Source organism: Sander lucioperca, chromosome 3, assembly GCF_008315115.2.
Source record: "Sander lucioperca isolate FBNREF2018 chromosome 3, SLUC_FBN_1.2, whole genome shotgun sequence".
In the NCBI taxonomy this organism is placed as follows: Eukaryota; Metazoa; Chordata; class Actinopteri; order Perciformes; family Percidae; genus Sander; species Sander lucioperca.
In genome coordinates this window covers 19,690,098-19,715,632 of record NC_050175.1, presented here as the reverse complement: position 1 = coordinate 19,715,632, position 25,535 = coordinate 19,690,098, and the positions used below count along the sequence as shown (strand labels likewise).

General features: G+C 39.7%; 1 protein-coding gene across 5 annotated transcripts in view; it reads left to right on the top strand.

Annotated features, from left to right (window-relative positions):
- furina (furin (paired basic amino acid cleaving enzyme) a) overlaps positions 1-25,535 on the top strand; it is an 83,024-nt gene that overhangs the window by 34,217 nt on the left and 23,272 nt on the right. For all 5 annotated transcript variants that reach the window (XM_035999440.1, XM_035999443.1, XM_035999442.1 and 2 more), the window contains exons 3-7: positions 7,239-7,337; positions 13,658-13,753; positions 16,579-16,707; positions 16,977-17,053; positions 24,124-24,212. In XM_035999440.1, the coding sequence (XP_035855333.1) occupies positions 7,239-7,337; positions 13,658-13,753; positions 16,579-16,707; positions 16,977-17,053; positions 24,124-24,212 (490 nt within the window). The remainder of the gene's footprint in view (positions 1-7,238; positions 7,338-13,657; positions 13,754-16,578; positions 16,708-16,976; positions 17,054-24,123; positions 24,213-25,535) is intronic.

Below are 25,535 nucleotides of genomic sequence, written 5' to 3'. Positions count from 1 at the left end.
AAAGATGGATATAAAGGGCAAATATCCATAAGCATTACTGGATATCCATGATATAGCTAATCATGTCACGTTGTCTTTTTACAACAGTTGGAAACAACACTGCACAGACTGATTGTCTGTCTACTTCTCAAACGGATTGACTTTTCTGTAATTGATTATGATAGTTTGTACTGACTCTGTTCAACCGCAGCTGTAGTGTTATAAAGCCTACGTAACTACTGCACTGTCTTGTGTTTGTCTGACTTTACCATTGCAGCACCATAAAGACCTCACTGTGAAGAGTTAGTCATCTGAGGACAGCTGTCATCGACCTGTGAGCTAACAGCCCTGCAGCAGTTCTGCCATGACACTATAAACTTTTTACACGCTCATCCACTCCATAAAGTCGAGGTGTACTGCAGTGGACGAGTTCTTCTACTAATGCAGAGACCCAGGGGGGATGATGCAACATACAATAGGATAATCTCCCCTTTTTATTACTATTAACATTGTGATCTCAGAGGTTTACCATAAATAAAAGTAGTATTTATCTTAGTCTTGGTACAACATTGACATTTACTGTCTACTTACAAGTTAATAAGTAGTAAAAATGTCATGGGGTTTGCCATCATTGCATCACATCACAGTAACAGTATTGCCAATAAGTAAACAAAATGCTTCCGGAAATTATGCATGCACCCTTTCACCAACAATTAACAGGAAACATAAGTTGTCTGTCATCGAATATGACTGATGGTGTAGCAGCACTGCAAAGATGTGTATCCCTCACAAACACAGACAAATGCACGCAAGCCATCATCTCAACACCACCACCATTCAGTTGGCTCTTTTCCACTACAGGAACATAACGACCCATAACCTGGAGCTTCCAATAATCTGAACTTGTAAGAACCTGTAAAGTAGGCCTGTAGCGACGCGTCGATGACGTCGACGCATCGACGTCAAAATTACGTCGACGTCGTATTTTTGCGTCGACGCTTCGCCACACACACATGTGGGAGACCAAAACATTGCAGGATGGAGGACGAAACAGCAACCTCCTCACAGAATTCCCAACAAAGCCCTGCAAAAAGCCCCATGAAAAGAAAAAGTCCTAAAAAAACAGCTCGCCCTTAATCATCGAAGGTATGGGAATACTTCAAATATAGTCCCAAGTACTAACGTTGGCTAAATTCATTTCATGTTTGTGTAGTGTGTTGTGTAGCCTGCGCACTTAGGTGGTGCTAGCTAACTATCTTAGCTCTCCGTGCAGTTTGTTCGTGCTAGGTTAGTAGCTAACGTTAACGTTAGCTAGCTACTGGCGCCTAGACAGCTGTGTTTAGCTAACGTTAGTTATCATCTAATGTTGGCTTGAATGGTAGCTAGCTTACGGCTGCAGAACACAGCTATCTATAGTAGCTAACGTTAGCTAACGTGAACGTTAGCTACTAACCTAGCACGAACAAACTGCACAGAGAGCTAAGATGCGTTGGTTAGCCTAGCACCACCAAAGTGCACAGCTGCATTAGCATGTAAACCTACAGAATAGCAGTTAAGAGAGTCAGTTTGATTATGCATCAGGTTTTATGTTGGGACTGTTATGTTGTGTTAAACAATCCAAGGAATGTCTGTACTGTGCACTGCACAGTGTTTTTATTTTTTGCACTACAACTTGATTTTTTTGAACAAGAGAGTTATGTTGGTACTGTAAAAGAGTAAACAGGCTGGCCTTTCATTTTGTATAACAGTAAAATAATTATTTTATTTTGTGTAAAGCAGAAGATTTTTTGCTGTGCAAAATTGTTTAATAAAATATATTAAGAATTTTTTGGTATTTATTTGAGATACATTATGGTTTTTATTAATCGAGCAACAGAAAAAGAATCGTTATATTAATCGTCCAATTAGTCGTTAGATTAGTCGACTAATCGATAAAATAATCGCCCGATTAATCGTTTAATAAATAATCGTTTACCCCCAGCTCTACTGTAAAGTATGTGTGTGTGTGTGTATATATATATATATATATATATATATATATATATATATATATATATATATATATATTACAAACCAGAACATTGACTGTACTCTATTTACTGTACTGTAATGTGGTGACTTTTAAACGTTGGTATCATTGAATCGATAGAGAAGCTCCACAGCACAGTGGGAGGGCAACCGATGGAGCAAAAACAAAATATAGCTATTTAGCATCTGGGCTTTGAAAAGAAACATTTGGAAATGTTAAACAATTTTGAAAATTCTACCTGAATGTAATTGGGAAACTATTAATGTACTCCTAAGCACTGAGCACACAATCTACAGTTTACATGGACAAATGCATAACAAGACAGCAAAACACAAATCCGATATTCTAAATCAGAACACCGCCTGCATATTGAAACAAACCTTAACTAGAATCACATTCTGTGTTTGTTGTTGCAGTGTTTTCCACGTTGCAAACTAGCTGTTGCCTTTCTTTCAGCCAACACAAAGAGGAAAATTTGATTTTAAAAATCATTCTTGAGTCCCTAATTCATGAAAAAGAAATGGAAGCAATTCGCTCACATTTTTTCTTAATGCAAGAACAAGGTCAGGTGTGAGTAGAAGAGGGAAAAATGGTATTTAAGTGGTATTTTAAGGCTTTGCAACTCTACAATCTTGACCTGAGGGGGAGGGTTATTTCGTCAAAGAGTCACAATGGTGCAGAAATGAGGACTGGGTTACTAATAGCAAGGTTGCAGATGTGGGAACGCTAATCATGGGCAAACAGCCGAGCACATGGCACAATGTAAACTGATGTAAGCAGAATAATTCATTTTTTTTGCAGATCTACAAGATGGAATAAGAGTTCAGACTAAAGAAGATTTCATATTGTCAAACGAAGGACAACACTGAGGGATTGGTTATTAAATAGTCCAAGAAATCATTGTGCAGAAGCATATGAAAGATGCACTTAAAGCTTTAGAATGTCTTTTTTATTGTCTGGTGATAGAGACGTGATACTCACAAGATACTCAGTGACCTCCAGAGAGAATAGTGACTTTTGTATACAGCAGCCCTCCGTCAACTACAAAACATTGAATAAAGTACTCTACTTTATGTTATAGGAGCTTAAACTAAGGCCCTCTGGCTGAATTATTAGTCCATATTGAAGTCATTGGGGTATTTCCTAACTGTCCTCCCTACTACATATTTCACCATCCAGTTTAATCCACTTGTTTTTGTCAACACCATTTTATGGACTAATCTAACTTCTTCAGAACAATCCAGGTAAACCGTGAACTGTGCCAAGAATCAAAATCTGTATTTATTGTATAAACACAGTAGAGGAATGTGGCCGGCAGCTTGTTGAGAATGAACGGTGTGTTGATAAATAAGATTGAGTTTGCCTTCTAAGACTTCATCAAAGTAACAGTTCATTTCTAGATGATTTAGATGTATTTGGACATGTTTTCTGCACACTTCACCTACTAACTGTGTACACCTCTGCAGTGTGAAAGCTACCAAAACCGTTGATTGATCTTATGTTCTTATCATGTTTAACAACACATAACATAAATGCCAAATTAAACTGAAGGCTTATGAGTAAGGAGAGACAGAATGACTGCTGTGGGATGAATAAAGAAGTGGGGGGGGGCAGGGGTAATGAGAAGAAACCAAATCTCGTAATGACTAAGTGTAGTTTGGTAGAAAGGCAGACCAGTAGCTCGGTCTGCTCTGCCCACCTTAACAGAAAACGCTGGCTGCGTCCAGCTGTCCCTGTCCAGCTGTCCCTGTCCTACCCATTCCCCGCACTGAGTAGTTAGACTCCAGCCTCATTATATAAACAAGTTGCTGAACTATTTTAGGCGGCTATATCACCTGTGACTGCGTACGTCTCATTTTCTCAATTTATCTCAACACACACAAACAAACAAAATATGGTAATTTCCTACATCCTGATACCCCTAAATCAAATGCAGTTAAATGTCAAAATTGAAAGGAAATGTGCCGTGATTGATATGAAATGTGTCAGGATTGATGTGTCTGTAGTTTAACTGCAATTTACGGCCTCCTCTCAATTGAAATTTACAAAATCCACAGGCTTTGTTCTTGACATTCACACAGTTACATATGGAAAACAGTTTCATATCACTTTATTGCAGCCCGCAAACCTCTTTCCCACTTTGTCTCCAGACATTGTTTGGTTCTTTGGAAAACATAAATGTGTCAGCAGTCACTGGAGATGAGGAACCAGACCTTTTGATAAGTGCTTTCCCACAAGGTAAATTTGGCAGGCAGGGTGGCAGCAAACATGCAAACAAACCAGCAGACAGTAATTTTCCGCTGTCTGTTACCGCGCATTTTAATGAGGTTGATGGATTAATGCCTCACTTCGGTAATAGGCCACTCGGAGAGTACAGGTTAAGCCTGTTGTGCTCTATCAGTGCCCAGCTTATCACATCAGTAATGGTCACTCGCAAGTCCTGGACCTGGTCCATGTGTTTCCACTTCCTTTTTCCATCTGAATGTCTTTGTTTTAAATGGCCCTTTTTCCAGTGGAAAGCAGTTAAGCCCCACAGAAACACTGTGGTCCTGAGATTAAATGGTCGAAAACATAAAGCACTCAAGTGTTGTTGCCGATTGCCAAACGATGATTGAGCTGCAGGGGTAGACATTTATAGCGCAGCTAGAATGTGTGAGTGTGTGTCTGCAAATGTTTGACACAGTTGAGCTGTTTTTAATGTGAGGTGACCTCTGTGTTTATCTGTGCATTTGTGCCTCATGCATATGCACAAGTTTTTTTTTTTTTTTTTTTTTTTTAAATCTTAGAACCAATCTCTGTCCAGTCAGAGGCTGCTCAGTCTTGACCTATTCTCTTGCTTGTAGGGAGGTTGTTGTAATTGTTGCGGATTTAAAAAAAAAAATCTAATCTAAAATCTACGTTCTCAAAGAAGTGTAGACATGTAGAATTAGTAGTTGAAGTTTTAGGAAGAAGTCATGCACTGTTCAGTAAGCCTTGAGTACTGTGCATCATAAATATGTGATGTACAGAGCATATCCTGCATTTTCTTTCTGAACTAGTTCTCTAATGGTTTTACTGCCTGTTAGAATAATTTAATTATCAAATAATAGACAGGGCCACTGAAGTTATATTAAAGTTCATTTTACTTGAGAACCCAACAAGGAGGCAGTCTCTGCACTACAGAATAGTACAGACAATGACCTAACGAAAAGCTCTCAAAAGCTGCTTTTTATAATACCTAGTGAAATGTAATAAATCATGATACAGAGTAGATGTCGTCAATTGTTATCTTGTCAGAGACTATGACGTCTCCCCTATCTGGTCTGGGAGGGCATGTTTGCCCTCAGGAACACACCGTGCTTTAGACAAGGACAAAACAGTGACTCCCATGTTATGTTGTGAGTTCAAGTAGTGTTATGGCTTCTTACTATGCAAATAGTTTAACAGACAGAGGAAGAATATAATATTGTTCTATACAAACAGTTTAACAAATAACAAGAGGGAAAGTATGTATCATAATTTCCCTAACACTTCCTCAGTCACACACACACACACACACACACACACACACACACACACACACACACACACACACACACACACTGTGGTGGTGGTTTCACCTCTGTGCTGAATATCACTGTAAAGTATGTCTTCCCTCTTGGTTATTGCCTCCCTATTGTCCACTGGCTTTGTGTGCAGAGGCCTTTTGTGTCAGCCTGGCTGGAATCGGCCTGTTTACTGTGATTAAATGGGAGCAGAGGAGGTTGAGGGACTGAACCGGGACTCTTTAGTAAAAGAATGCAGTACACAAACACTGCAGTACCTTAGCTGTGCATCAACCGTTGCGGGGACACAAAGCATCCCAGTCTGTTGACAAAATATGTATGGATTTTTCTCCTTTCATATGTTTATGCTGCCTATAATTATGTTGAACTCCCATCTAAAATCAGTGTGCTGTAATAATTTTGTTTATGACTCACTGTCCCCCCTTTTTCTCTTCAGTGAAGTCATTATTTAACAGTGTAGTGCATATGGAGCAGTTAACACCACCTGAGTACCTCATAGAAGTTTGATTGGTTAGCTCTAAACACAGAATTTAACGCTGAATGTAGAAATTGTAGAAAAGCAAGCAGATCCTCAAATTTGAGAGGCTGTAACCAGCAACTGTTGGTCTTTTACTTGGTAAGTAATTTGAATTATTAATGGGTTATCAGGTTGTATTCTCTGTTAATCAATTATTTGGCTAATTGTTTCAGTACTCGTGTAGATCCACGCCATCAAGTTATCTTCCCTCTGAAACTGCTCAGCTGTGATGTGGAGTGTGTTTCTTTGCTCGGACAACGTGTTCTTTGAAGTGTGTCGCAGCTCGCTGCTCTATTAATGACCTTAATTACACAGTGGTAATAATTGGACTGAGCACAGAGGATTATGGGTCATGTATCAGGTTTCCCACACAGGAATACGTAAGTCACTGTGGTGGTGGAGTTGGGTTAGGGTTTTTGGTAATGAAAATGGAAATAGGCTTCTCTAATTGTGAGCACACCTTTAACCGGCTAATGCAGCCCATTAGCCTCACTTGGCACCGCAGAATACAGGGGAAAATGATTTGCAGTCGCAAGGTTGGGGAGAGATTTGTTAACCTCCTGGCACCTGAGTAGAAGATTGCTATAGAGAGAAAAGGGCAATCCAAATATCAAGGTTATTTGATTCTGCTTTTGTTTCAGTTGATGCTATAAAGCGCTGTGGTTAACACTGCTGTAAAATATATTCATAAATAATGGATTTACTGCATGTATGTATATATATTTAAAAATATTTAAAGAGGACAAAGAGTTGGGTGGGACATTACGCGTTTCGATCCACACATGTACATTTGCCTAACTTAAGTATGAAACTAGTGTGAAGGTCGGAAGTCTACATGCATGTTTCTGGGTCTCCATTTTTATTGCATTATGAGCCGTGTATCCAAATTGATTACACCTGTTTATCGAGACTTTTTTTATATGTAGTTTGATTCATGGCTTCATGTGTTATTTGGTTATGCAGCTATGTATTTTCCACTGTTTTGTACTGACTGGTATACTGTACTCAACCATTCTGTATTTTTGACAAAGGGGCTTAGTGGTAGTGATTTAGCACAACCAGAGTCATTCATACTTCATTGAAGCTATTATCAGATGTAGAGCTATTATCAGATTACAGATTTAAATGTCCTCATGTGATAACTGATCGTATCCTGTTTTCTTTTCAGGTATTTGGAGATTATTATCACTTCCGGCATCGTACAGTGGTGAAAAGATCGCTGTCAGATCACAGGGGGACACAAGTCCGACTTTCAAGAGATCCCAAGGTAAGAAGTTTATTTCAGGGGTTATGATTGATGGACTGTGTGTTCATGGATGTGCGTAACGTTTATTGATGTTTTGGAGTATGCTGTGGGGAGGAAGTGTGGGTACAGTTGCTGTATTTGAAGTGTCATCCATGAGTGGTGGTTGTGGTGTTGCCTTTACTGTAGCTATGGATAAAATGGTCAGAGCTCTTTTCTTACAATGAGAAGGAGAAGCACAGTAGAAAAGAAAGAGAAATACAATAAGCTAACAGCCACAAGGCAAAGAACCAAAACCTTAGCCCTCATATTTCACCTTTTTTAATGGTTGTCTCAGATGAGCCGCGGCATCCACACTGCTTGTTTTCCTTTCACCTGCGTGCTCGGAGGTGAGCTGTTGCTCCCCAGATACATGCGCTCTTCTGTGAAACCTACTGCCTCCTCCTTGACTGATCTAATTGAAATTACACGTTTCTATATTGTCTCGCTGTTTTGCAAGAGAGTTTGAAGTAAGTTTCAAAATTAGTCTATGTCTTACCCCATTGGGAAGGACAAAGGGAAGAGTGTAAAATTAACATTCATAGCTGTGGGAATACAAGGGAGTGTGCGCCAGAGAAAGTAGATGTATGAATACTTTTAAAAGAATCTTTTAAAACCTTTGGAAAAAAAAAAAATAGCAGTCTGCTCCCTGGTCACAGAGCTTCGCGTCGCAACTTGTCTTAACTGAACAGCCCGATTAAAATGGGCACCGAAAGAAAGCAGGCAGCGTATTTTTACATACTTTAAAACGTGTCGGGATTGGGACTTTAAGTATGTGTACAGATTATATAACGGTAAAACTGTTTCCATATCACAGCTTTACATCAATGCTTTCCTACAATATAATATACTGTGGGCCTCCCTTCAGACAAAGCTTGAAAATAGGCACCCCCTTACCCCCCCCTTTAGTTTACTTGCTTAGTTTCACTCACTTCCTGGATGCCTATGGGAACATGATTATGTTATTTGATCCCATATAGACACTAAAGAATTGAGCCAAAATAATGAGCCTAATATTGCTTTTTGATTGCTGTTTAACAATCTTCAGACTACACCAAATACATAACAAAGGGTCTGTCCAAAGGCCTTTTATTAGGTTTGTTTTCAGACAGCCTCTCTGCATGCTCAGTAAACTCAAAAGTTTACATGTAATTTTCAGTTGACAGCTGCACTTCAGAGCAGCTGTGTAGCTGTTAAATGTTGCTGAAGCAAAGACAAAAAACAGTCACTTTTGCAGCCTTTCTTGCATCGCTTGGTGAAATTTGCTGTCAATGTGAAAAATATTAATTGGAACTGCTGGCTGCTATTTATTTGTTTATGCTCCTCCGTGGTTCCCTAGCTGACAACGCTGTGCATCAGGAGAACGTTAAAGTGTTTTATCACAGAGCAGCAGGGCCATTTGACAGCTGGCCTACCCAGAGCACAATGGGTTAAAATGAACAATGAATCTGAAATGGCTCTGGCTTTATATAGCCAATAGTGACCAACTGACTCCAATGCTGATCCAGCAGACTGGCTCAGGCTCCTCGAGGCGTTGTTGAATTCTTTGTTTCCTCGCTGATCTGACTTCTCCTCCTAACGATGAAGTCTACCAGAAACTTGTCTCACAACTGTGAATTGTGAGAAAACGTTTCCGCTATTCCCCTTTTCTCCACATTCTTATAACGCTGTCTCTTCTTCTTTCTGTCTCTGTAATCTCTGGAAATTATATGAACATGGTTACATCTAAATTGTGTCCAACTCCTTTCAGTATTAGTAATGTAGATAAATCTCCATATAAATACTGTATATACAAGTGCCACTGGAGAAGCAAATGTCAAAATGAATCTACTGCCATAAAACAAGTGAATGAAATCTGACCCTGCCGTCATGCTGTGCAGCTACACACTACAGGTGCACACTGGGAATAGAACAACTTCTGCTGGCTTTGTTTGCATCCATCAAATGGTCCACCTCCCTCTTTGGGATTTCCTTTACTCTGCAGCTCCATTTCCTGTTGTTGAATTTCTTTTTTCCCCACAGCACCTCACAGAAAGGGGAGCGTTATAGTTCCAGGTCCTCCTGTCTGTGCGGGAGGGGTCAGGTCAGTTTGTCAGTACCCACAGGAATCTACCAGTTTTTAGTTTTATCTATTTGTTTGTTTATTCAATCAAGGGAGCTATGCAAATGCTGCAATAGTTTGCCATTTTTTACCAAATCCCCTTCTTTTAAAAAAATGTATAAACACTATTGGATCTAAACATCGATCCATTTCTGTAACTGTGTTGCAATTAATAGTCTGATCAGAGCTTTCATTAACCAGCAGATCATTGCAAATTTGATTCTCATTGTCATCATTTTTTCTAAAAAGGTAAAACATTGCAAAAATATTTCTAATGGGAGGAATTTTTTAATTCCAGAGAGACGGTCCCTGCAGTTTTTGAACTGGTTGAGATGAAGCATGAACAAAAGGCTCAGTAAACTCTCTTTGAAGAGTGTCTAATTACTGACAAAAGCACCGGGACCTCTGCCAGATCTCATAGACTGGCTAACAGAGCCTTGTTAATAGGCTCTATTGAAGATTTAAAACTCTGCTCTATCTACTTACTCCGTGCCTTCTACTGTTTTCTGTTTTATTATGTTGTTGTAGCGGGCAGTTTGCTTTGCTTTAGTGTTCTTGTTTGGTTTGTCGAAAAGAAGAGAAGGAATAAGACAGACATAGCAAATCAACGAGTGGCTCAGAAGCGCAGAACATTATCATCATTTGTTTGACTGGTTTTATTTCCAGTTTTATAACTATAGCAAGAATAGTAGCATGCTTTAGCATAAATATAAATGACAAAGCCACTGATCTAGTGTGTTCCTTTATTGTAATGATGCTTTATTTGAGGCTTCCGTTTGGCCTCAGAGGGAGGATGCTATGTTTATATAATGAAGAAGGACAAAGAGTTGGGTGGGACAAAATGAGTAGGGTTGGGAATCTATTTGTTGGACAGATACGATTCTTCACCTAAACACGAACCGAGCAGTCTGTTTGTGAACATTAGTTCTGCACTGGATCCGTCTGGACGCATGAGATAGACACCGTTTTCCATTTTCAAAGGCCATTTATAATGAAGAATGCTGTTTGTCAACTTCTGGACTCTGTGTTCTGTCACAGACTATTAAAGTTTTCAAAAGACCCTTCACATTAATACTGCAAAATGGAAATGTTTGTTGTTACTCTCCTGCCAAAAGTAGGGAACCGTTCAATATGAATTATGAGTTTGAAGCTGAAAAATACAACTTGTGTTGTTCTTGTTTATGTTTGTTGTGAATATGAATAGGGAGCAGAATTTTTTTTTTTTTGTGGAAATGAGGACTTTGATCTCAGGTTTAGTTAAATATTCAAATAGTTAATTTAACAGAAGGGTCACTGGCATACTCACAATGTAAGGACTCTTTATACAACTTACAATTGAACAGTGTTAAATGATTAATTTGAACTGAAATTATGTATTTCTTCCCACGCATGGAACACAAAGTACTGAAATGAAGGTAATTACTGTACTAGTATGCAGCTTTCAGGAAGTTTTCCCCCAAGGGTTTACTGATTTAGCATCCCCAATGTGTGTTTGTGAACACACCCAAAACACAAATCTGTGCCACCATTTCCTCATGAGTAGGACTAAAGCAAAGACATGTATATGCTGTGTTTTGATGGACACTTCCAAGAACTGTGTGTGACATTAGGATGACTGCACAAATTACTGGCCACTGAGGTGTCTGCAGCTAAAAAGGAGCAGAAACTGTAGCTATTGTACTGAAGCTTAATCGCATGTTTGCTGAAAGTATATGAGCTTTGATTGAGCAGTCATGTTATCTTGTTTTCTTGTTGAGCCTGGCCCTGTGGTTCGACCTTAAGTTGGGCAAGTTTAAAGATTTCCGTTTTGAGAAACAAATGTATTCTTTAATATTGATGACTAAACTGCAGTGACACCTTTGTGGCTGCTGTAATTGTTTAATTGCTTTTATGGTCATGTCATAACAAGACCCTTAAGAGACAAATTTAGATTTAATTTAAGCATATACTGTGACTTACATATGCTGGTTTTGTTTATAGTATGCAAAACAATGCCAATTGAATTAAAAGCTACACCATGCTCGGCAATGATAATGAGATGGTTTTAGGAGCATTTGATGCAATACAAGCTCCACAAGCTAAACACGGTGCAGTAAACAGTCCATTGCTGTGTATATTAAACATAACTTCCTGTGTTGCCCTAGAAAACTTATACTGCACAAACATTGCCTCTTTTTTCTTAAGAATCCTGTCATGTTTGAACCGAGTCAGAGAACTATCCTTTACGTATGTGAGAAAAGAGAAGTTTCATACAGGATTTCATGTTGAAAAGCAGTTGAGGAAATGGAAGAGGGGAAATCACACACACCGCCTTATGACGCAAGAGAAAATGGCTTGTGTCTATCGGACTGAAAATTACACGGACTACTGTCATGCCGTTGAATATGTTCCCTGCATACAACTGAGTCTTTGTCACTCAGACTGTAGATATTTCAGTCAATACTGCCATTTTCTTTAAAACAGAAAGTCAATATTAAAGCCTGACTGAGAGAAGCACGTCAACAACTGTTCTTCTTTCTCAAACTAATTAGATGTAGTAATAATGTCACTTAGGAATAGTTTTGTGAAACTCTCGGGAACTGAAACTTTCCTTCTAAAAAATGTATATTGATAACATCAATATGTATTGATTCAGTGAAGATGAGATTGAGCAGCCAATATAAGGTCATTCATTTTAGATTTAGAGGACAACGTTTAATTAGATTTAATTCAGTCCTACGAAAAGCAAAATTGAATTAACTTTTGCATTATAATGAGAAAGGCAAATTTATACAACTTAACTGCTTCTGACCAGTTGTACATTTTTCTGCGACATGTTTACCACCTTGATTTATCTTTTCATTGTGTGTCTGCAAGAGAATTAAACAGAATAAAATTCAGAAATAGGACACAGGCATTTATTTTTTGAATGTGGTATAGTAGATAAGATTTCTTCTTCCAAAAGCAGAAGCCCTTAGGCTGACAACGCCAGCACAAAGAAAAAGTTAACATTGCCAGCTTTCTTTCTTTTTTTTTTAGACATATTCTTACGTATATTCTGAACATATACAGTAAGAATTCTCAATGGCGTGAAAATGGTTGGCTACTTTTTTTTGTTCATCTACCATTTCCTATGTCTGGCGACATATCCATCTGTGTTAACAGCAGTAGTCCCTTCAGGGCCCATAATTGTGTCGCTCCCTAAGTGCGCATGTTCATTGTGAAAAAAGCTGGCACCCCATTTTGTGTGTAAACTGCTGCAGCTGCACCTCACAGGGCTGACCTCATCTTCCAAATAAGAATCAGATGAATCCTGGTGGAAACGTCTCCTCCACTTAGACTGATTGAGCTGAGGGAGCGAACGCTAACACGGACCCGCACACAAACCTCTCTGCTCCTTGAAGTGAAATTATTCCATTATGCCGTTATGATATGGTAGTGTTGAATTGGCATCAGTTCAATGTAGCAGCTAATGTGACCTTCATTACTTCTTTCCTTTTTTACTCTTGTGTCTCTAGTGATCTGCAGAGGCGCAGAGAGAGAGAGAGAGAGAGAGAGAGAGAGAGAGGTGCTCTGTGATTTGGTTGTCCTTCAAATCAGGTGCTCCGTCCTTGCGGCAGGCAGTTCTCTGTCTTCCTACTCTGACACATTCTTTTCTGTCCTCGTCTACTCGGGCGTTTTTTTCTGTACAGCGAGCACAACTCTGCAGAGGGAGTGAGATGCAGGCTTATTTTCACTGTATGCATTCTGCTTCTGACAACACTTTCTGCAGGAGCTTGCACATTATGAAAGCCTGCTGCAGACGTTTGTGTTGATAGACTTGAATGAATTAATTTGTACATCTTGTGTGTATATTGTTAGTGTGCATAATTGTTTAGGTGTATCTCATTTTACACTAATCCAGAAGTTTTAATTAATCCCGGGCTGCTCTGGAGTTCATCAGCGAGTCTCATTAGTGATACCCCTGTGCCTCTAATCTCACTCTGTCTGCTGTCCTCCCGCTGAGAATTTGGATCTCTATTAATTCATTTGACATGGTGACCCTTATGTCCAGCACATCATTATTTCTTGTTCTGTTTTTAGTTTTTTTTTATCACAGTGAGCAGTAACCTTTGTGGCTGGAGGCTTTTTTTTCTCCGCTGAGCATCACCTTACCTCACCACCGTTTTGTTTGTATTGCTAATCTTTACATGTTTATTTCTGTGTTTGTGCTCTCCTTGTTTAGGTGACTTGGGCCGAGCAACAAGTGTCGAAACGGAGAAAAAAGAGGGATGTTTTCGTAGAACCGTTAGATCCCAAGTTCAGAGACCAGTGGTACCTGGTGAGTATGAACGCTGCTGAACAGAAACGTCATTGAACAAAAAGGCTGTGCTGTGTGTTTTGTGTTCGTCTGTGAGACATCATTCAATGGTGCGCACACTGGTTGAGCTTTTTATCCACCCAAAGTCAATACACTTAATTAAATTTGGGTCTGTGATCTTTCCCCCCCGAGTCAAAAGACAAGCTTGTATGAATCCAATATACCATCTCTGTGCGAAATGCTGTTGTGTGTCTTGTTTGCAGAACACGAAAGCACAAGTCTGAGTGACTACACCTGAAGGATTCAGCTTAAACAACATGAGTACACAGAGTGCATTTGAATTGTAAATTACATGCTTTTTAAAGTTTTAGTCTAGACTAAAGGTTTAGTCCACATAGAAACAAAGCGAGAAAGCAGAGGAAAAGACACGGGTGATTCACCTTGAATTGCTCTGGTTCTCTGTTGATTGATTTTTCCGTTTGACTTGAAGAATGTCACTGGTACGTTGGCCTGTTAAAAGCAGCACTAACAACCCCCGAGATTTTCTGTTCGGCTCCACTCTTCCTTAAATTACTGTGAGGGTGCTTCAGGCGGAAGGAAATTCATGGTGATGCAAACAGACTTGCATCACCAGTTTTTCAACAATGTCTTTGCTTTAACAGAGGCAGACTGACGTCCCCAGTGTGTTGGAGTAGTTAGTGGCAACTTGAAAGGCAAAGGAGGCGATAAGAGCCTGCTGCCTGGTTGTATTAATGTGACTAGATGTAATAGATTCTGCGTTCACTACAGTTACGAGTATTTCACTGATATTAAAGCCTGCCTGTAAAGCATATGGATAAGGAAACGTTTTGTGCAAAACGTAATCACATTCTTTAGTATCTTTTAGAGCTGCAGCTAATGATGATTTTAATTATCGGTTAATCTTCCAATTATTTTCTTGATTAATCCTTTCTTTTCTAAAATGTCAGAAAGGAAATGCCCATCATAATTTCTCAGAACCCAAATTGAATATAATCCAACACCCAAAGATATTTCACTGACTATCATATGATAGTCAGAGTGAAATATCTTTTTTTGTGACTGAAGAAAAAGCAGCAAATCCTCACATTTAAGAAGCTGGAAACAGCAAATGATTGGAATTTGTTGTTTGAAAAATCCATTATCAAAATAGTTGCTGTTAATTGCCTTTCGACCAGCCTTTCGATTAATTGACTAATTGTTGCAGCTCTAGCATCTTTGTTGGCACATAAAGAAATGACAAATGTTTTATGACATTTTTATTAGAAATTATTAAATCTACTGGACTGATATTTAGAAACATGATGCACTGTGTGGTTCTTTTTAAAGAGGTGCTGAACCTGTGTGAGTGGAACACATAAAAATAAAGATTGATTTCTATTTATTTTATTTGTTTTAAAAATTTTTATCTGTTTTCATGTAAAGCACTTTGAATTGCCCTGTTGCTGAAATGTGCTATACAAATAAAGCTGCCTTGCCTTGCCTTGCCTTTATGGTGTGGTTTAAGTGTGTGGGCATCCCATGAGGCTGTAAAGCTCATTAAAACACAAAAGGACATGAAAACTAGAGCAACACTTTTACTTTTCTCAGATCCACTATTCACAGATTCCACTATGTTATCATGTTAGTTGTTAATGAACTTGTGGACAGGTTATATACTGTACGAATATCTACACCCTGCTGAGTTACATAAAAAAAGATTGTCTGCCATTATCAAAATACATTCTGTGTATTTCAGATAATAAGTTATTGTAGTAATATATGTTCCGAAGTGCAAAGTTGTAGCAAAAGTTTTCAGGTTGCAGGAATGTGCTGCCGCTTTCAACTAGCAGGAAATAAGTCTGTGCCTCATTAAAACTGAACCTGGTAGACCAGAGGAGAGGGTGGGTGTGCTTGTTGGCAGGGTGTCCATGGTGGGCAGATGCTAATGGTCAGCATCTGCTGTTACAATCAATATTTAATATTTTTTTGATATTTGTCTAAATAATGAGACATGATAAGTCATGGGCAAGCCTCAAAGTGGAAATCTCAAGCTGTCCATGCTGTACATACTGCTCAATATGTCAGTGTGCAGAAGGAATGCTGATCTTAAGGAAGAAAATAACTCCCTTAATTAGCAATATTCAAAATGAAACCTTGCACATGCCTCTCCTTAGATTTATTATACACTCAGCGTGTCGGCAACAAAGGGCCTTTTTTAAATTTGAATCGGCATTGCAGATCACAACTTTCAGCTTTAATTGATTTTCTTCTTGATGGTAGTGTTAATGATCATCCTCTCTGATAGACTGCAGGGTCTGAAAGCTAAGAGGAAAATGTGGCCAGCAGTACATCAGACACATTATAATTAACCGACGGTACACTTTAAAAAGAAGAGCTTTGAAGTTGATAAAAGCCAGCCGTGGCTCTTAACGAAAGGTCAAGTTGAATGTCAAAAGCATATCAAAAAGCATACAGAATGATTACTGTGTCTGCCATGATCCAGTTCACCGGTGCTTTGCTTGGTATTAAAAATAAATGCGACAAATGCATGCATGACATTGATGCTTTCAGAATAGAAATGCTCTCTGTAACCTTGTAATACCACCTTCCCCTCATTGAGAAACTTTAACTTTTCACTAAGGAAGAATGACTGAAATGCATTAAGCTGCACCTTTTTCCCGATGATTCAGTCCAAAGCCCAGTCTCATCAAAATGTCTTAAATGATTGCCTTTATTTTTCTTATAGAGTTAAGCCCTTCCAGATTTAGTTTAAAGCACATTCTTGTCAGCACTCAGGTGTCTCTTGGATAATTCCATCTAAGTTGTTTTTCTTTCTCCATCCTTAGTACAACAGCAACCACCGTGACTTGAATGCCAAATCTGCGTGGCAGTTGGGCTACACGGGTAAAGGTGTGGTGGTGTCCATCCTGGATGATGGAATAGAGAAGAACCATCCTGACTTGATGCAGAACTACGTAAGTCTAACTCCTAAATAAGCTGAAACATTGTGTTTTCTATAGAAAGGCTGTACACTGCAGCAGCAAACAGAATGAAGATAAGAACAGAATAAATAGAGCAGATTTCCAATTAAAGCTAGTGTCGTATTTGTGGTTGATGGATTTTAAGAGTAATTTCTGTGCAGACAGATTTTGAGGTTTTAAATTTAGCAAATTTTTGAATACTGATGATTTGCCAAACTGATTTCTGCATCTGACTCTAACAGCTTATCTGCGTCTTTATTTAGGACCCGGATGCCAGCTACGATGTGAATGATGGTGACCCAGATCCTCAGCCTCGATACACACAGCTAAATGACAACAGGTAGAAATCTACACAAATAACTATTTCATTTCCACTCTTCTCTGTCTGTTGGCCCATCCTGAAACCACCCAACTGTGTTTTCTAAATGCCGGCCGTGAGGGGGGACGTGTCGGAAGGAAATTGCATTTGTTCAATAATTTATCCACCTCACTTTCTGATAGCTGACATGTAAATAGGCTTATGACCAGGGTGCCATTTATGGGAACAAACCTAACTAAAGGCCAGAGCCTGTGGGGTTTGTCCAAGAGATTTAGATTTTCCAATTTTCCAAAAATGGGCAATTACTAAAATAAATCCTGCCCCCGAGTTTGTGGATTTGCTCTGGCCTCTTAAGTCACACAGGTGCCATTGGGGCATGTCTATATCCAGGGTAAGTAGAGTAAATCTACACTAGGATTAAGGTATTGTGTGAAGAAAACAGCTTTATTGCAGTGGCCTCTGCAGATGGCATTAGGAGTTGTTTACCACCACAGTGATGTCTCGCAGAGAATTGATTTGAATTAAGTTAATCAGCATTAATGAAACAGAGCAAATCTCTTGGCTCTGGAGGGCCCTTGCTCGTCTTTCTTCATTCCCGCCGCCTGCCTCCCGTCTGACTTTAATTTCTGAATCGCTGTAATCTTCTGTTTGTGGGCCACTGGCCTGAGAGGCTTTTTTATCCTGAGCCTCACCATGATTACTGGTGATAGGCAAGGAAGATAGAAGTTAGGTAGGGATGGAAATCAAACGTCCCCAACTGAGACAGGGGGCCAGGAGCGAGCACCATGAATATGGATGCCAGAGGGATACAGTCAGAGCTGCGGAATGGCCTAAACATACTGTAATTATGCCAATGCCAAATCAGCTCCTTAAAGGCTTTGTGGAACATATAAGAAGTGGAGGCAGATTGTAGAGGGTGTGTAATTGTTTTCATACTCAAAATGGAGAATACTTCTTCAGGGGGCAGGAACCCCCCCACCCCACATAACTATCATTAAAAGTTTTGATAAAAATGGAAATAGTGCAAACAATACGCCGCTGCTTTCTAACTCACCCAAGAGTCTGTGCCAGTGCCTCAAACTGTTTTTACCACCACCATCAACACAACCCTAAATGGTGGAATTTCTTGTGGAAGAATGTGAATATCCCTCCAGCTCCACAATCTATGCCAAGGCACGCTTAAGCTCTTCTGGTGGCTCGTAGTGGCCCAGCGCCCAGCTAAGACACTTACTATTGATGTTTCCTTCAATTTGCCTGCACCTCTTTCCAACCCTCGCTCACCTCAGCTCTTATCTTTTGCCACCCAGCTCTCCCCGTCTTCCTTGTGGCAAAACCAATTGAGAGGGAGCATATTTGTGTGTGTGCCTGTTTCTCTTACTTTACAGTAGGTTGGTGCAGGATGCATGTGTAAACAACCTGTGGGCGGGCATGAAAATGCGTAAGGTTGTGTAAGACTGTAAGTGTCTGTTCCTTGCAGAAAGCCCAACTCTGTTCACCTCCATAAGGGCGCCTTTCATTACCAGCATACGGGAAGCAGTGAGGATGGCTCAGTAGCAATGTGGCCATTCACCCTCATGTTTATCTAAGACAGCATGTGATCTAGATGTTTCTGATTCCAGGGTTTTCTCTGTCCCCTATCAGTATGGTTTCCAAATGTGCATTTTCTGGATTAAACCTGGCTAAACTAGTATGGAGTTTTTTATTTGAATGTATTGCCTCCTGATTTAGATTAAGGCTAGCTCTCAACATAAACTATAGCAGTCAGCATCACACTATTCAACATGTGCAAAGAACATACAGCATTGTCATGATGATGATGCACAGGAAAAAACAAGGTAAACAAGGGGCAGTGCAGACTGACTGCACATGTAAATTCAGAAATATTTAATGCACAGCGATGTATGGAGGGACTTATCTAATAGTATTGCAAACAGAAGGCTGATTAATTTTCAGCAGACCCTACATTAATCTCTCCCTAGACATTTTCTTCATATTCCTCTCTTTATCATGCACTATAAACATCGCCAGAACTTTTGTCCTGAAGGCCAGCTCATTAGTAACCTGGCAGAACCATTAACAGATTTAAGAATGAGCAGAGCAAAATAGTTGTTTAGATTTACCTTCAGTGCAGTCCATAGACTAATGAACAACAAACACCACTATCCACAGCCCCGAGAGCCCCAGTGATTTAAAAAGAAAAAAAACAACCCGTAATTAAGCTAATGCGAAAGAGAAACACCAAGTGAATGAAAGATGTGTGCCAGATTCTGGTCGAGAACTGGGTGAAGATAAAAAGATCAATGCAATGTTGTACATCTGTCACAATATTTCATTGCAATGTCAAACTTTTTATACAGTTTATGTACAACTTGGATGTCAAAAATCCTTTTGATATAAATGTTAATACGATTTGATTTGATTTGGTTTCAAATTTCCAATACTAAAAGCCATAATAAATTAATTGTTTTTGGTTACATGTCCTTTTTTAGCTATCTTCTTGTTGTAAAGTCACTAATTTGTATGCATCACAAACTGCAGGAGCCAAATTTAGAACTTGTCAAGTATCACCTATCACATGTAGCACCTTAGAGGATTGCGGTTTACGTAGCACAAGACAACCTGCAGCATCAGTGACAGATTTTATATAACAAGACAAAAAGCTGCTTTTTGTGCCTTTTCTTTTTTTGTAATGCACAATTGGCCCAGTGCAGGTTGGATGAATACTTTTCCTCGTCTTTGCACTAGGTCCGCAGACACATGGTGTCTCTATGACAATAGCATGTCTCTTTAGCAAGCCTCCAGAGAGATTTTGCACAGTGATAATGGTTCTGCCAGCTGTAGGTATGAATACTGATCGTGTTGTTGGCCTCGGGTCTGCAGCTGACTGTAGTTGCTTTAACCTTAGGCTCTGCCTAGAATCTGCCACAGGGTTTATTCTTGCTGTAATCGGAGCAAGACTTTACTGAAATTGCTCGTTGTCCACCTTAATCTCCTATTATTGCCATTGCATATGACGACAATGTATCCAATGCAAAAGGTGTTTTGAAGTTTATTTAAGACTCTCTTGTTCCGTTTTCCAAGAAGTGAATGACTTTTTCAATCAAGGTTTTGTTGAGAAGGATTAGAAAGGCATGACAGTGTTTTAAATAAAAAGCATATGTTGTCAACGCTGTTACTGCTGTTCTAAGTGTGTTGAGATGGAAACTGATGCTGTATGCACCATTAATATGTCTTTAGGTGGACAGTTTTTCATGATGTTGGCAACGTGGCAGGCACCCACACTAATTGACTGTTGCTTCATTGCGTTTTGTTTTGGTCGGCTGGAAGCTCGTCTAAATTAGACCAGTGGGGTATTAGTGTGTTGTGTCTAGGCATGCCAAGGACAAATTTGATGGTGCTTGTCATAACTTCGAAGCTTTTTTAGTGTGATATTTTATTTATATAAATATGTATATTAATTTCCTCAAGCAATTATATATGTATATACTACAGTATATATCTCATAACAAGCATATCCGAAAGTTTTTTTTACAAAAACTAGCTAAAGCTAAACTTCATACTTACTTATCTAGGCCTTTGTATTTATTGTGGAACATAGGCTGATGGCCAAAGGCATCTTGGGGGCATTTCTCCAGCCGGGGAAAAAAAATAAAATATGTAAACTAGATAGACTATATAAAATATGGACATATTCTCTGTGACTTCACCCATAGGTTTCTGAAGAGCTTAAATGAAGCTTAAGTGGGCGGCTCCCTGTGGCTCCAGCCGCCACCATCTTGGCAGTGCCTGACGTCGCCGTTATTTATAACTTTAGGTCTGAATATAATATATCCCCCCCATTGGTCATGAAGGGGGGAACTTAGCTAAATACTCAGCACCAGAGGTTGCCGCTTGGCTAAACTACATCTAAAAAAAACAAAATGTTTTGCAGTGTGAAGAAAACATGAAACTTCTTACCAACTTTTATGTCCAGCAAGTTTTTTTGTTGATTACGTTTTTTTCACGTGATCAAAATCAAGTAAAACCCTTTACAGAAATAAATCTTGTAAATCCTAAAACATCTGTTGTATAGCCTGCTGTGATACCTGACTTCTTGACTAAATTTTCACAGTTCATTGAGTTGGGTCACATAGTTGTTGAATGGTTTAAGGTATTAGCAGGGATCGTGAGCATCTTTGCAATTAATGGACCTGATTTTCTGAGTGCAACTGAGAGTTAGTACTTCTCTGTTCTGGTCTAGTAACTGAAGTCTGAGAGTCCTGCAGTGTGTCAGGGAATCTATCAATCTTTATTCTGTGTGACTTGTTAACAATGCTGTATTTGTAGTGACAGACAGCTCTTTGTCTCTGCAGACAATGTCTGTGAGTAGTTTTACTGGAGCCCTTCATGTGATGATCTCCTGCACTATGTTGTCACGTCTTTAGCCCCCTCTGGAAACCCGGGGCCTGGAGATTAAATCCAGGTTTGGTTTCATGTGATGTCAGTCTTGTCAGGACAGCAGATTAGTAGAAATGTATGCATACAGACAAATTGAGGACATTCAGTCGTGCTTGCCCTCATTGGTAGATTGGGTAAACCCAGGCTGATCTGCCGGCGATTTGATTTCGCCCTGCAGCTCAGACTGGAAACCTGTAAGCTTATCTATCCTGCTTCCGTTACAATTTTGCGGGAACCAATCACAAACTGGCTTATCCACCTGGCGCACTATTGGCGGGTTTAACACGATGACGATAGAGAAGCGACCAAGCAGCTTTTTGTTTACATTCAACAAGCCAGCCACCGAAGCACAGCAACCATGGATGTATTAAGAGAAGCAACCCGTTGATGCCTCTGTACCGGATCGTTGGTCTGATTGGTTGAAGGACTATCCAATAGCGTACAGAGTCATTTGAACTATGCCCGTTGATCACGCCTCTTGTGCAGTAGAAAATACAGAGCAGACTCCCCAGACTAATGTTCAATCTTAAAAGATTGAGCTTGGTCTGGTGATAGCCAGACTACCTCATTGGCAGAAGACATCTCATCCTGTTGACAGACTCACAAAGTCAAGGTCTCTAATTAATTATGGTGTAATTCTACATTTGGTGATTTGTGCTGTAAAGTATTAGTCTGTACCATGGGGGCCATTGCTAATATTTAAATTTAACAGTAACCAGTTTAATGAAGCATTTTAATAGGTTATGGCTGTGTGTGTATGCATGCATGCATGTAATGTCACTGTAATGAACAATGTCCTATAAAGGTAAAGTTAAGAGCAGGTCCAACATTTTATTTTGTATAGAACACCAAATTAATTTATACATATGTTTTAATTTCACTATTTGGAGCTGCTGCTATCTTTTGGTTTGCTTTTACATTAGAGACTCCTTTAAGTCATGTTGAATAAATAGTAGAGACGAGGCTGCTTTCACAAGGAAATGACCCACAGATACACTCTCTTCTTCACATTGACCCAAACAGTGAGTGGGAGCAGTAAAAGGACATCTTCTTGTATCTATTTTAGCACTCCCGGCCAAGTACACAAGTCCTTGCATAATCAGATTCAGAAACTGAGAGCTTCACCTCTGTAACAGCATGTGTTGGCTATGAATTAGCCTACCATGTAAGTGACTAATGAATGTGTCAAAGGAAGATTTGGAACAAGGCTCCGTTGAACACTGAAGGTATAGGCCCGTGCAAGCCCGGCACCCTGTTTCAGACACCTGAGCTGCTCCTTATCATCGGCTGCATCACAAACACGGATGCTGTAGGACATACGACTCCCAAAGTGAACAGGCCTTCACTTCCAGGAATGTCGAGATAAGGTTCTCTGGAAAATTGTCCAGATGACATTTGTGTGTGTCAGTGTGTGTGTGTGTGTTTACTTTTGTGTCTATAAAGATGTTTTTATTAGCATGCAGCTAGGCCTCTGACTCATCTAACTGACGTCCTGTTACACATTAGAGACTCGCTGCCAATGTTGACTGTGACATTGACATTGACCTCCGCCCTCTCAGCTCATCAGCGTGTCTAAAGAGATCTCCAGAGGCCAGCAGATGAATTACAATTCTCTGACCTGTCATTATATATTTAAAATCAGAAGTCTTAAAGGTTATTAAAAATAGTTCGGCAAATAAATATGGGTTACAGCTTCTGTCACCTCTGTTTTGAACAGTTTAAATTGCATTTCAATTTAGGTGATTAATGAGTTTTATTAGAATGAGTTTATATAGAATTAGAGTTTTTTTTAAATACTTTTTAATTATTGGTTATGGTAGTTTTAGGAGGCTACCTTCAGATTAAATGTCCATATCCTTACAGCAGCTACGGCCTGTTGTGCATGCTGATGTGGTGTTTTGATTCTCGTGTTTTTGATTTGGCTGGATACCCAGAGTGCCTAAATTGAAGCCTGCAGGCATAGATCGTTCCTACAGTAATGAATGTCCACTGTTTCTGTTGTTTCCTGATGTGGCACAGTGTTGCCCTGGCTCCAGCATTCCTGTCTGGGAATGGTTGGGCCACGGTTTGAAAGACATTAAGAGTGTGTATCCATCTGGCAGACCAGGGGAATGCACCTGACTGGAATGTGACGATCAGCCCCTCTGTACCGACTTCTTGGATCTCTACACTGCGGTGCATGGAGCTAGATCTTACTATAGAGACTCAGGCTTAATGAAAGACCCATTGTGAAAATAGCCAATCTAATTCACAATTTCCTCCCATGTGTGACGGTAGTATGTCATCTTATTTCCCTTGTCTCGACTCAGCCCCTTAAGCATTCCAAGGTTACTAATGCTAGAAGGCCATAGTTAACGTACATAGGTCTCCACTCATTGACTGGATGTTTTCTTTTAGACAAATGGGAATTCAGATTTATTTAAAGGTATCAAAGCTAGGAGCCAGTCTCCACGAGTTTGTTTTGTCTCAGTCTGCAGCTTGACCTCTGTGCAGGAGGGAGCACATTCTCTCACAAGTAACCGTTGTTAGACATATACCCTACCTGTGTTTATATACAGAGTAAAATGCTGTGTCATTAGGTGAATGACACTACAAGAAGGATAAGTAGGTTCCTTAAACATACCTCTCACTTTCTCATTCTTCCTCCTCTCCAGGCATGGAACACGATGTGCAGGAGAAGTGGCAGCAGTAGCCAATAATGGGATCTGTGGAGTCGGTGTGGCCTACAATGCCAAGATTGGGGGTAAGGTCAAATAAAAACATGTGGATGATTGATTCAATCTCAAAGAGGCGAGTTTCATCTCAGTTTTCTTTTTGACTGCCAGAATAGTTAAAATACTTGTTCTGCAGCGCCAGTGTTATTTTCAGTCCATTTCCCAGGCACAGCATGTCACTGAGTCTTTCTGAGCATCACCACAGTTGTGATGTGGATTGCCAATTCACTGTAACAGTATTGGTTTTCCATGGAGTGACAGTATTGAAAAAGCACAGTGGTATGCAGTTTCTGAAATGATTTGTGCTTTAGCTTTGAGGGAATCTGTGTTAAATTGATGTAAAATGTACTGCTCTCGGCTTGTATACAAGTTAAATGAAAAATTGCTGATATAACTTACTTCTAATGTTCCAGTATCTACTGTAAATCGGTGCAGACAAAACATTATATATATACCCTTCAATGCACAGTACAACATGTACCGGATAAACTGCTAACTTAATGCATTTAAAGACATCTGGTTGTGCTGGTGGTGTCACTAAAGAAGTGAGAGGAAGAGCCTCAGAGTTTGACTGTAATACTGCAAACTTGAAAACCCTTTTGGATTATTTTTTTGGCCATTTTAGGCCTTTAATTCCACAGAACAGATGAAGACATGAAAGGGGAGAAAGAAGGGGAATAACATGCAGCAAAGGGCCGCAGGTCGGAGTCGACCCCACAGCCGCTGCGTCGAGGAGTAAACCTCTATATATGTGCGCCTGCTCTACCAACTGAGCTAACCCGGCCACGAAAACCCTTTTTTTATAGGAAGGCAAAACAGCGTTAGATTTGTTTTGAAGCCATGTCAGATGGGCTGAAGTCAGATCGTCAAAATACATTTGCCAGGGTCTCGTTGAGACCCCGCCATGATGTCAGCTCCTGCTGCCCCCGAGCAACACATGCTTGATACTTGATTGTGTCACTCAAGCCAATGAAATTTCGTCACCCAGTGTCTGTCACCCCAGTTACAGTATGTGCATGCAGAGGGTTGGCAAACTTCACCTTTCCCTTATTTTTATTTAAGAAGGTGTCCCCAATGAAATAAAGACAAAATAAATATTGTGTCTGTCTGTCTGTCTGTCAACAGAAAGTGAACCAGCATTTATCAAGCAAAATGCTAATCATTTTCTGGCTTCTCAAGTGTGAGGATTTGCTGCTCTAGAAAATTGTAAATGGCATTTTTTACTATTATCTATGCTAGATTTTCTCGATGGATGATTTATTCATTAACCCAGAAATGATTCTCAGATTAATTGATAATGAAATTAGTAGTTAGAGTGCAAATGGGGCTATGGAGAGAGACACAGAGAAAGA